Raw genomic sequence first — 12,624 nt, 5'->3', positions numbered from 1 at the left:
GTGTGTGGGGCTGTCAGGGATTTCTAGGCACAGTGGCAATCCACCTATGGCCATTTTTTAATGTCAGGCCTGTTTCCCAACACAGATCTTCAAATACGATATGCACCTGTCATATCATTTTTTGACTTAACAAAGAAGCATAGGGAGAAGACTCCCATTTTTTTTGAGCATTATGAAACCTCTGGGAACTGCCTGCCTGCCAACAGTTCAGTTCATTCTGATACAGCGTTAAAATAAAGTATGAAATTCTACCAATATGTCCTCTTCCACGAAATAATAGTCTTGACCATGTTTTTCTAATAAAACCAATTTGACACTGTTTATCAGTTATGAGCAAAGCACTCCAGTGCAGTGCTCCGATTAGCTTTGTAAAACACAGCACAGGCAGAAAATAAAAAGGGATTCACAGGTATTAGCTCACCAGTCTCGTGGATACTGTGCAGCTTGTTAAATTGCAGTTTACTGATTAGTCTTTCTATCTAACTTTGTATCTAACTAAAAATTCAGGACAGGCTCTGTGAATAAGCAATAGGCAATGTCTGGTCTAAAAAAGGAACTACCCAGTCACAGAAATGAACTGGAAATACCAAAAGCTCCATCTGTCCTCAATAATTACACATTCACAAACCCTTTCATTTAGTACAGTATTTTGTATGCTCAAAAGCACTGGAAGAGTGAGTAGAAATGCAGTTTGCCTAGTGATTTTATGAAATTCATAGAAACATATTGATGGAAAGAATTTCAAGATGTAAGCTAGTCCTTTCCTTCTGGTCTGAGGTATGATGTCGTAAAACTTCTGATCTTAGAATTGCTACAATCTCACTAAAGAGTATGTGCCAGTGCTGATTATAGTTACAGTTTAAAAACAGTGTATTTGTTTTACTCCTTTGGTCACCAGTTATATTTTCTTCCAGACCAGTTCCGTACTTCCAAATACTTCCATAGGTCATGTTTTGTAAAATCTTTACCTATTACACTCTCCTGCACTCCCCTGTCTTTCTTAAAATGTTGCACTTGAAAGGGAACTTTTTATTTAATCAAGCAGAATGCAGCAACCATTTGCCATCAGTTTTGCACAGACTAGAACACAAGTTTACACATGACAAGCTGAGTAATGCATCTTAGAAAAGGTGGGGTTTTTTGCAACAGTATCACATTCTCTATCCTTGTGTGTTTGTGGACTGTTACAGGCCCCAGAAGTTGTTCACACAACTACTGATCTTTTTATATTTGTACATTTTATTATTTCCTGCCTACAGTCTTTAACTTTTTATTTAAAGTAACAAATTACAAATCTGGGAATTTTCATGTTTTTCTTTTCCCAAAGGGCAACGTGTCCCTTATTGGTGTCATCCATTTGTGTGTTATATTTTGCAAATCTTATACTTGGGTATCATTCATTGCATTGCAGTAACAATCAGAAAAACAAAAACTTATCTTTCCTGCTACTCAAATCTGAGTTGAGAGAGTTCTCTTGATAAACTTCCTTGAAGTCCCTCTTAAGCAATAGGCACCTTTTGTTCTGTGATATGATTCTAGCTAAGCTCTATACTATTTTTGTTTTAACATCCAAAAAGTGAAGAATGGCAACATTTGCTGATATGATTCACAAGTGGTGGACTTCCTTGACTATTTTCTCACCTAATCTGCTTCTCAGTTTTAACACACAGTAGATATAAGAGGCTGGAAATTAGGTACAGAATAGTTTTTAAAACAAAAAAGAACACCTGACATTCATTTGAGTTAAATGCATTGTACAATCCTAAATGAGAATACGAGGGATGGAAAAGTACATCCTATGCTAGAGCAGGCATTTTTTGTTCTCTTTATTATTGCTGCTTATTTTATGATACAACTCTCTCTTTTTATGCTGTGTCCATTTTCTGCCACATTTGCCAGCCAATTTTACATTTATCCTATGTATGGACCATATGTCTAATAAATCACACACTCTTAAGTAACTAAAGACGTTGTAAGTACAGCATGAACTCTGAATATTAGTAAAGCAACTGGCTTTCCTATGCAACCTCAGCATTAGTCTGGAAGTAGAATTTTGTAAATCTGATGCTTTCATTGTAAGGACTACCCATTGCAGTGTCTATTCATGTATCAGATGTTGGAGGATTTTTATTCTTTAGACTTTTCTAGTAGTTAATCCCTTTTTATTGGAGAATATCACTACTATTCAGCGGATGAGGCTTTACGCTGTGAGCAAAAATTCACAGAAGAGAAATGGTAGTTTCTTAATAAATGACCAAGATATGCACTGTTTGAGCCGTGATTATCGACACACAATAATACAATAGATCTTAAACCCATCTCCATTTATAAGTGCGTGAGCTCAACTGTAGTAGTTTGTATAACTCAGATGATGTTAGGTCTTAATATGCACTTTATTGCTAGTAATCTGAACTAAACCACTGCTGTTTACACAGCATAGGTTGTAGTGAAAAAGCAAAAAGTATATGCAGGTGATATACTATTTAATGTACAGACTATTTAGTCCATTTAATAAAATGTTCTTAGGCAGAAGGTTAGGAGTTTACTTTTCTTAACAGACCCAGCTAATAATGGGTGGTGGATTGCATTAGCTAAGTCATTTCTTATTGCTTGGTCTGTGACTTTCGAAGAAAATTAGTCTCACATATGAATGTTCAGTTTGAAGAGTAGTGAGCTGACAGTTCAGGATGACTCACTTCAGCCAAGAGAAACAGGATGGTTTGTAATGTTGCCCTTGCTTTTTTTCTGCTGTTACTGGGATTCATTAACTGATCAGGAACAGAATTCTGACATGTGGCCCTTTCAGTTGATCTTATATTTCTGCAGCGCATGCAAAAGAAAAGCAGCAGATAAATGTAGTCACTTCAGCAAGTCCATCAGCTCTCATGAAGCTTACACTCAAATAGTCCTTGTCCTGTTCTGCCCATAACTCAGCCCAGATCTCAAATGTTCAGCTACAGCATGACAGAAAGAGGTAATGGAGTTTGTAATGACCAAGACATCCTTTCTGATTCTCTTCTCTGCTCCAGTCACCAGGCAAGCATAGTCCTCAAGGACTAGAGTGTGGTAGTCACTGTGAGGCATGAAGCTGAAAATGAGTTGGTTTTGAAACGGAGTAAATGCAGCTATGGAAAGTTTACTCTAGTTTCAAATACCTTAATGCTGGTCCCAGGCTCCTCTGTTTTGTAACTGTTCAATCTCATATTTGCGAATGCCTCCTTCTTTTAATTGTCATTTAAATTTAGTTTGGGGCGGAGTTCTTGGAAGTATAGTCTAGTCTGCTTTCCAACATCTCATTAGTCTTTCCATTTCTTTCTCCACTCTACCTCAGTTCATATAGAGCTAAAAAGATGATGAGAGGTCTGGAGCATCTTTCTTATAAGGAGAGACTGGGAGAGCTGGGTCTGTTCAGCCTGGAGAAGAGAAGCTGAGAGAGGATCTCGTCAATGTTTATAAATATCTCAAGGGTGTGGGTGTCAAGAGGATGGGTCCAGGCTCTTTTCCATGGTACTCAACAATAGAATGAGGGGCAATGGGCACAGACTCAAGCACGGGAGGTTCCATCTGAATATGAGGAGAAACTTCTTTACTTTGAAGGTGACAGAGCACTGGAACATGCTGCCCAGAGAGGTTGTGGAGTCTCCTCTGGAGACGTTCAAAACCTGCCTGGACACATTCCTGTGCAATCCAGTCTAGGTGAACCTGCTTTAACAGGTGCGTTGGACTAGATGATCTCCAGAGGTCCCTTCCAACCCCAAACAGTGTGTGATTCATATCCCCACTGAAGCACTGGCAGTGGTACTGTCCTTAGTTTGTAACTAAATTCTGTTATATGTGGTACTGTCATTACTTGCATAAAGTCTCAAGATTTTGGCTATATGGGCACTCAAATATTTTACTTCTGTACTCAGGCTGCACATAAGTTTATAATAAATCTATATGTTTGGAATATTTTTCTTTTCTTTTGGGGAAAGTATTGAAACTGTGTGCATGTAAGAGAGTAATCATAGGTAGAATATGGATCTGGATGTGGAATGTTGGACTTAAAGTAGTTCCCAGCTTGCTAGTAAGGTACTTAGGTAAGCAGTGAAGACTCTTCAAGCTCTGCCAGCTATAGCAAAATATTTGTAGGAGACCAGATGCATGACAATCTCTTGGTGATTTGTTTTGTTTTGGTTTGGTTTTTACCTTCTAATTATTTAAATACTGCACCTAGATCAAAATCAAGTCTAATTTTCTTGCATATCTGTACTCATAATAACATGAAGAGTAAGAAAAATCAAATATGAGATAACCGCAGCAGAAAAAATACATGCGCAGGACATTTTTCCAAGTTTATATACTCAGCAGGTCCTTGAAAGCAGCTCAGCAGGCTGAGTAGCTTTCATGAGCATTTCTTCTTAGGAAGTGAATGATGACTAGAATGATTCTTTGCTGCTTTAAAGTGCACGCTAGCTGCTGTTTACTTTTTTTTTTTTTAAATGCAAATTAAAAGGGCTGGTGTGGGTCATCTTATTAAAAACTATTGATGCAACATCATGGTAGTATTCCTCGTGAGTACTACCAGCCTAAATGGATATCCCCCGAGAAAATAAAAGGTTTTCTTTGCATGGGAAGGTATCTTTTTGCTTCTGTGTTTTGCTGTGTGTTTCCCAGTATGCACTTTCTTCATGTTAACAGAACATTAGAGAGTGCTTTTGATTCATCAGTGCATCTGAATCACTGGATCTGAAGCTCATAGTATAAGACTTCTATTACTTTCTGTCTCTGGCTGAAATTAAAGTTTATTAGCAAATGGCTCAAGCAGAAAAGGAAAGAAAAAGAACAAATGAAAGAAAATAGAAGAAACTTTAATTAAGGCTGAAATAGAGTTAGTTTTCAACATGGGCAGGATGAGACTTTAGACCACACTTGGGTACACTGCTGCCTTTTGTGCTTTGTGTTTCAGGGGCAGTCTGAGGTGAGATGTTTTGCTCTTTATATTTTTGCTTTGAGAGCAATTCCACCATGTCACGTGTAATGGTGGTTATTAGCAGCTATGGCTCTCACACATGCTGCTCTCTTGTCCTCTTTTGCACATTTATTTTTATATTCCTGGGAAAATGAGAAAGGTCAAATACTTTCTTGAATAGCTGACTAAATATCTTCCTCAGCTAAAATGGCAGAAGATGCTATAAGGCAAATGTGGCTACAGCTGGAAGTCTTCATTCAATTTTTGCCCTGCATAAGACTAATCACATCATTAGTGCTTAATGTCCAGTGATTCCAGAGTTGGAACTGGAATTAATTCTCAACCTCTTTGTTTGTACTTCAGTGTAATGCACAGCAGGCTCCTCTCAACTCTAGCATCTCTCACTCTCTTTTTGAATATAACAGCAATGCTGACCTTTTACAAATAAAATGGATGGGGATATTTGTGATTAGAATTTACTCAGATGTCTGAATTTAAATCCATATATTTGCCATAACAATAAAATAAGTTAGAAATCAAAAGCAACCTGAAAAGAAAAACTGTTTTCATTTCACTGTTCTTTTTGAAAGTAAGAAATCAAAACAAGGGATATCATGCACATACAAGAATATTAATATTCAATTTCTCTTTACAACCTTTCCCATATTCACTGATTTTATTTCTAATAATAAATAAACCAAAATATATGTCTCAAAGAATGTAGTTTCTTGCTTCGTTAGTAGGGTTAAAATTACTATTTTTATTAAAAGCTGAGTACATCCTCATTTATCATTTAAAAATCCATTACTTGTTTCCAAGGAGACAGAAATATGCAGGAAAATAATCTGAGATGCTGATTTGTAGGGCTGTTCACTTCAATGAGTGTTGAATGTGCCTGTTTTAAGGAACAAAATAAACGTGGAGCTGCTGTAGTAAAGAGATTGGGACTTCAAATTTTGTTTCTGTGCAGGCCTACTTTCTGCTTCTGGAAGTTGGAAGGGGATTGTAAAATATTCAGATTATCATTTAGTGGCTCAGCTGTGCTGCTTTGTACTCTGAAGCAGGATAGGAAGTTCTTTTACCCACCCACCCCCCCCCCCCCCTTGCAGAAGTGCCTTTCTTCTAACAGTTCTAGGTATTTCTTGGAGGACAAGGTGGACAGTAGATAAAAACTTCATTTTCTTCCTGTGAGTTCTTTTTCAGAAACACTAATGCCTGGGTGCTTCCACAGGTATTTAAAAGCCTGTAATTGTTTAGTGAAGTGCCAATGTTAAGGTCTAAACAAGGATATATTATTTTTTTTTCTTTCTGTTAATACAATCCTAAATGAATCCGAAGGTAAACAGATCAGTTGTCTTACCTGAAGTAGTCTTCACCACCTCAGTTGTATTTCTTAATCCTGTAAAGGAGAACTGGTAAAGCCTCCAGGACCTGGTGTCCCCCACCTCCACAGAGCTGCGCTTCCATTGGTAAATGATCTCTTCTCTTGGGTAGCCATCTTATTGCAATGGAAAATACAGAATGCTTTGTTTCATAGTCATTGCTAGGATATTAGTGTACTTTGGGGAGTAAAAATACTATTTTCTATTTCTGGAAAAAGCTGGAGAAGCATATGCAAGTACATTATAGATAAGTTTTCCTCAAATTACTTAGTAGCGCCTTTTACTTACTGTCACATTTTGGTTTATTTATTATAAATTAAAATAGCACTTGAGAGAAATTTTTCAAAAATGAATTTTCCACTTTTGTGGACCCAATAGGATGCAATTTTACCCATCCTTCAATTATGTCCAAAAAGTCTGCAGCTGGACTAGGAATTCATACCTTGACTTGACTGAAAAATGTCAAACTCTTGACTCCAACAATTGCAATAGAAAAACAGCCACATACAGAGAAAGTATCAGCCCATGAGACTTTGATGCTGAAAGTAAACATTTCTACAATTGTGCTAAGATATAAGCTTAAATTAATCACGTGTCCCAGATATTGTATCATTTTTTTATACAGCATTCCTCAATTGTATTTGTGAACATGTATGATTCATGTACTTGAAAATAAGGTCAAAATAAAACTGTAACTCATTGGGCTATATGCAGTAAAGCACATAACCCTCACTGACTCTAAGTATGTAAATATAGATTTATCATAAGTGGTTCAGTGTGGATCAGAAAAGGGATACTTCTAAGTATGTTACTTACAGCTTGAAAATTCCAGAGGGCAGGAATGAGCATCCATTGGGAAGTTGTGTAACTGTAGCTGACACTCGGCATCAATTGTCAGCCTGAGGAGAAAGAGATCAGGATATACAGAACGCACTTGAGAAGTATGTCCTGAAAGCTATAGCATGACAAGCAAAAGGAGATCCTTACTAAGATGGAACCTGACAATGAAATATGTAAATATACTACATCTATATAGAGAAAGCAAAAGCAAACTATTGGTATGTATGCATTAATTTGAATATTCCAAGCACAGGAAGACATAGTCACCAATAAGCAATGTTTCTTTTTGGTCACATGGGCCCTGATCATCTACTTTCTGAACTGTGTAATAGAATAAGGTATTAAAGTTCTGTTCCTATGCATCTGAAATGGCAGCATTACTCATGACCAGAAAATCCATAAGTAGATATACATGCCATCTCATGAGCGTTGACAAATGTCTGTCACTACATGCCATAATGCACTAGGGAAATGTATTTTACGTGACAAAAAAAATCTATTTCACAGATGATAGCTGTGAGGCCAAATTTAGACATCTGCATCCAAGACAGCCATCTAGACTGCCTTTATAGCTAGAGGAACAGCACTCTAAGGATACACTTCATTTCATTGCAAAATCAGACATTTAAATTAAATCAGTAGAAGAAAGAATGAGAAGGTGTTTCTCTCCACTGAATATTAGGAGAGTTTCCATGATAAGTCAGGTGGTGTAAGTGCTATAGTTCAAATACAGATATGTGCTTTTAGAAATCCAAAATCAGATGAGGTGAATCCCCTCATGTGCCTGCTACAAACTCTCCCATTTTTCATTCAGTCCCTTAATTGTTGCTGGCCCTGAATCTCATCCTGTGGGCTTGGGGGGGGATGCTGTGACCACTAGCCCCCAAGTTAATGAAATCAAAAGGAAACTTTTCTGCATTAGGGATTTAGGAACAAATCTAATTTCCTTTGAAACTAAAAGAAGTTCTGTTTGTGACTCAGAAGGACAGCTGATTCTGTGTGCTAATGTTATTGCCCTTTCTTTCTCTTCTCATTTCCATCATCTTCAGTTTCATTTCAAGATAATAATAATATGGATCCAAAAATTATTAAGTTTTTTCTTTGATATTGCCTTTTCTTTGGTGAATTTATTTAACGCTGTTTAGATTTGGGAAAGGCTCAGATTTACTGCTGGTTTTTATTTGTTTTCTCTTGTGGAATGGAGTAGATTTAATTCCCCAGCACAACGCATAACCCAGGCTTTGAACTTCCACAAGTTTGGAGTTTTCTGGGCAATCTGTTCCACTGTTTGACTATTTTCACTTTAAAAAAAAATTCTTCTTATGTCTAAACAGAATTTCCTGTACTTCAGTTTGTGCCCATTGCCTCCTGTCCTGTCACTGGATACCGAGAAGATTATGTCTCTGTCTTCTTTACTCCTTCCATCCCGTTACCCACACCCACATTACAAACACCAGTAAGATCCCCCAAGCTTCTCTAGCTGAACAGTCCCAGCTCACTCAGCCTCTCCCTTCACATCAGATGCTCTCATCCCTTTAGCATCTTAGTGAGGCAAAGGAGGCATTGTGTACTTTGGCCTTTTCTGTGTTCTTTGGGACAAGGTCCCCATTTCCGTTAAGCAGTGTGCCCACATTTTCTCTAGGCTTTCTTTTGCGAGAATGTATGTGTAGAAAATCCTTCTTGTTTTCATGTCCCTGGTCAGATTCAACTCCAGATGAACTTTGGCTGTTGTAACCCTGTCTCTGAGTGCTCTCTGTATTCCTCCTAGGCCACCTGTCCCTGCTTCCACCTCTAGTAGATTTTCTTTTTGCATGTGAATTTTGTCGGGAGATTTGTGTTGATCTGTGCAGGCTGCCTGATAACTTCACTCCATTTCCTGCTGGGCAGGATGGACTGTTCTTGAGCAAGAGGGGGAGGTGATAGAGAAAATCAACCAGCTCTTCTGGACCCCCTGTTCTCTTCAGGGCAGAATCCCAGATCTGTGATGATATTATACTATCACATTTCGCTTCTGCTCTAATCCAGGCAGAATCTTTACTGGTGCTTGCTGTGACTCACTAAAACAGCTAACTATACGTTAATACCCAATAACTCTTTCTAAGTTCTATCAGTTCTGTCTTTGTGTGATGAAAGAAACTGAGGGGTTTGAAGAGAAAGGTAATGAAATCCAAAGAGACACTAGTGTAGCTAAGTCCAAATTTAACATTTCAAAAGTGAACTTAGTATCTTCTTTATCAGACTGACTTTGATTTGCACTGGATTTCAATTCTGATCATTCTCTTATCTCCTCTGGTGATGCAATGTGCCATGAACGTAAAATAGCTATGAAATAAACCTCCTTTTTGTAATTCAGAGAGTTGCAACATTAAAAGGTTGTCATAACCAAGCCTTCAGATCTGTTCATTAAAATTATAATGAGTGTACTTTTCTTCAAAACTTTATTTTTGGCACCCAGTTAAACAAAAGCTGAAATAACACTTTGAAAAAAAATGCAGTCCAAACTTCAGATGGTCTTATATCCAAGTTCTTTGATTCTGTATTCTCACTTTAAATTATAGATTCTCTTGAACAAATGTTGTCTTTATCTACAGGGTGTTTCAAAAAGATGGACCCAACATGTGACAATTACATAAAAATTTACAAACATTTTAATGAGTTATCAAGTTTTAGTAAACTTTTCATAAATGTTCTATATTCCCTGCATCTGGTGCATGGACTGTAAGAGTTTCACTCTCAAGCAGTTCGTTGTTGCAGAGATATAGTGATTTCAAATTGGGTCCATCTTTTTTAGACACCCTCCACATTTTGCATAGAACTGAATACTATAACACATAAGAAAAAGTGAAAAAAAAAAAAAGACTTAGAATTTTTTGCATGTAGGAAGTATCTTAGGGTCATTTGAAGTGTGATATTTGAGTTGTTACATACTGCATATGTTATACTTACATGTAGGCATATTCATAACTGAATTATTGAAAAGGTAATCTGTCTCAAAAGAAAAGCTATACGTGTGACTGAGACATCTGGAAATTAGCATACCAAGTTCAGATTCATGAAAATTTTAGAGGCATATCTGTAGGTTTTTGGATTAAAACTTAAATGACTAAGGCTGAAATGATAATCTTTATTTTCACAAGATATTTGAGGAATGAAATGCTTTTGCAGGGTAGAGTTCATCAAGCTAAATTGTAATCAATTCAGAATAAGGGACCTTTGATCTATGTAATACCTCCTTTTATATTGTCTGCTTAGTTCAAGGATATTTCACATTCATCAGTTTAGCCCAATAAAAAGGTAACAGGCAATATGGACCAAACCAGTGGCAAACTATAAAACGTACCTGCAAATGAAGGTGAATTACTATAGCAAGGCTTATATTCATTTTAGTATAGGGATGTTACTATTGTGGAGCAAGACAGTACAATTTATAGGAAGAAATAAAACTCTTCACTCTGACAATATAAAATAAATTGCATGCAAGTAATTTCTTCGAGATATTTCCTGCTTTCAGGATTGTATGCATAAATAGGAAAAAACAATGGTTTTTACTTTGGGTTAATGTCAAATGACTAAAATTCACAGGACATGTTTCTTTAGATTTCCTTAGAGAAATTGAAATTAAAGTTAGGTATAAATACCTCAATGTGTACAAGACTCTGCCGTCATTCCAGATCCTGAGCATCCTATTAGGAGTTGTTATCCAATGAGCATCAGCTTTCTTGGAATTTCGGAAAAATGTATCTGGTATCCAGATCTTCCCAACCATGTTGCTGTTTAATCTGAGCACTTTTATAGTGCTGTTGAACTTCAGACGTCTGTCATACCACGTTTGGGCGAAAAATATATCAATTGTATATTCCTGTTGTGTTAACCAGAAATACTGATGAAAACAGAGCACTCAGCATTTCAATTAACTCCTGATATGCTTTCCTTAATTTAATATTTTAAAAATGTGAGCTACAGAAGATGATGTTAGAAACTGGTAAAAACAGTTTTTGTCAGTTTTTGAGGGTCTGGTTTAACAAAGCTTATTGTTTAAAACCAATTTATTCTGTTATTTTTCCACTGACAATTGAAACTAAGGTGCAACTGAGTGGTATATTCATCTTTCTAATTCTGTGCCTCCACACCTCAACCAACACTTGATCAGCTCAGACAACAATTACTTATTCTTTTGGGTCTTGGAGAGGAAAAATTTGAGCTGACTTGGCTGCCTTAATCGCCTGTTGATTCTGCCCTCCAGTTACTAGCAGAAGGGGTGAAGTCTCACTTTCCCTGGCACTACTGGGCAGCAAGAAGCTGCAAAGGGTATTATAGAATGGAAAAGAGCAATCTGAGGTTTCTTTCTACACATGAAAAATACAAGAATAAAGTAGACATGCTAAGGCTAGACTGCTTTCCCTCACCTATGTGAAGATATAAGTAATTTTTTCTATAGGAAACTTGGAAAAGGGAGTGAAGAGAGGATATAGACACCTTTTATCTCTTGGTGGCAAGAATGGTAATATCACTGCTGAATGGTTTTCCTTATTTTGTAGCAATCTGGAAGCTCAGTTTTACAGGAGTTAAGCTGTCACAAAACACTTGAAATTAGAGCATGTTGAAGTGTGAGGATATGTTAAAACTGTTACAGAATCACAGAATGGTTAGGGTTGGAAGGGACCTCTGGAGATCATCTAGTCCAACCAACATTTTTTTCTGCATAGAACTCAGTTTCCCTGTCCTGTAGAGATTCATAGCTCATATAGTCCTCACATCCATAATAATAATAATAAGATTTTTTTAAATAATAGAATGACAGCACAACATTAAAACTAATAGAAGCTTCTTAATATTAAAAATGATGAGAGATTTGTAACAAACTGAACATTGTAGGAAAACTGGCAATCATTTACTTACCATGTTGATAGCGTTCACAGGCCCAATGCTATTTACATACATGTCAGTATGAATGACTGTTGGTTTAACTGTAAGAGAAACAAGAATCAGTAGCATGAGTGAAAGTCAGAATCAACTACATGAAAGTCAAACACAAGCAAATTATTATTATAGTACCTCTCTTGTATCCTTATGGTTGCCTCACATTTAAATGTGCATATACAATAAATACTAATTTGCAGTGATGACTTCAGTTTGCAATTAGTTGGAGACACTTTGAGACAAATTGTTACATTGTTTATTCTGTCAGAGCAAATCCTCTGAGAACAAATACTGAAACCAGTGTTGTTACCTCAGAGCGAGTCATATTTGACTGAGAGTACGTATATTTTGTGTCAGGTCACAGCAACACATCTGACAAAACACTATCAACAAAAGCAAACTTATTCTTATGATGTCTTGTGTAACTCATTTTACATTACAATGCCAAATGCAACATGACTGCTGTTACCTTCAGAGATTGCTGTAGGTAAGTAACAATTTCATGAGCCCAAAGCAAAAATAATACTTGAG

At 36.8% G+C, this 12,624-nt stretch overlaps 1 protein-coding gene across 4 annotated transcripts in view; it reads right to left on the bottom strand.

The window, feature by feature from the left end:
- Positions 1-12,624, bottom strand: part of GABRG2 (gamma-aminobutyric acid type A receptor subunit gamma2) — a gene marked incomplete at both ends in the record, with an annotated part of 65,814 nt that overhangs the window by 29,658 nt on the left and 23,532 nt on the right. For all 4 annotated transcript variants that reach the window (XM_080353232.1, XM_080353234.1, XM_080353233.1 and 1 more), the window contains 4 exons: positions 6,312-6,449; positions 7,150-7,232; positions 10,812-11,032; positions 12,073-12,140. In XM_080353232.1, the coding sequence (XP_080209358.1) occupies positions 6,312-6,449; positions 7,150-7,232; positions 10,812-11,032; positions 12,073-12,140 (510 nt within the window). The remainder of the gene's footprint in view (positions 1-6,311; positions 6,450-7,149; positions 7,233-10,811; positions 11,033-12,072; positions 12,141-12,624) is intronic.

Source organism: Nesoenas mayeri, assembly GCF_963082525.1.
Source record: "Nesoenas mayeri genome assembly, chromosome: 14".
NCBI lineage: Eukaryota > Metazoa > Chordata > Aves > Columbiformes > Columbidae > Nesoenas > Nesoenas mayeri.
Note: the sequence above shows the minus strand (reverse complement) of the source record. Positions and strands in the feature narration are given on the sequence as shown.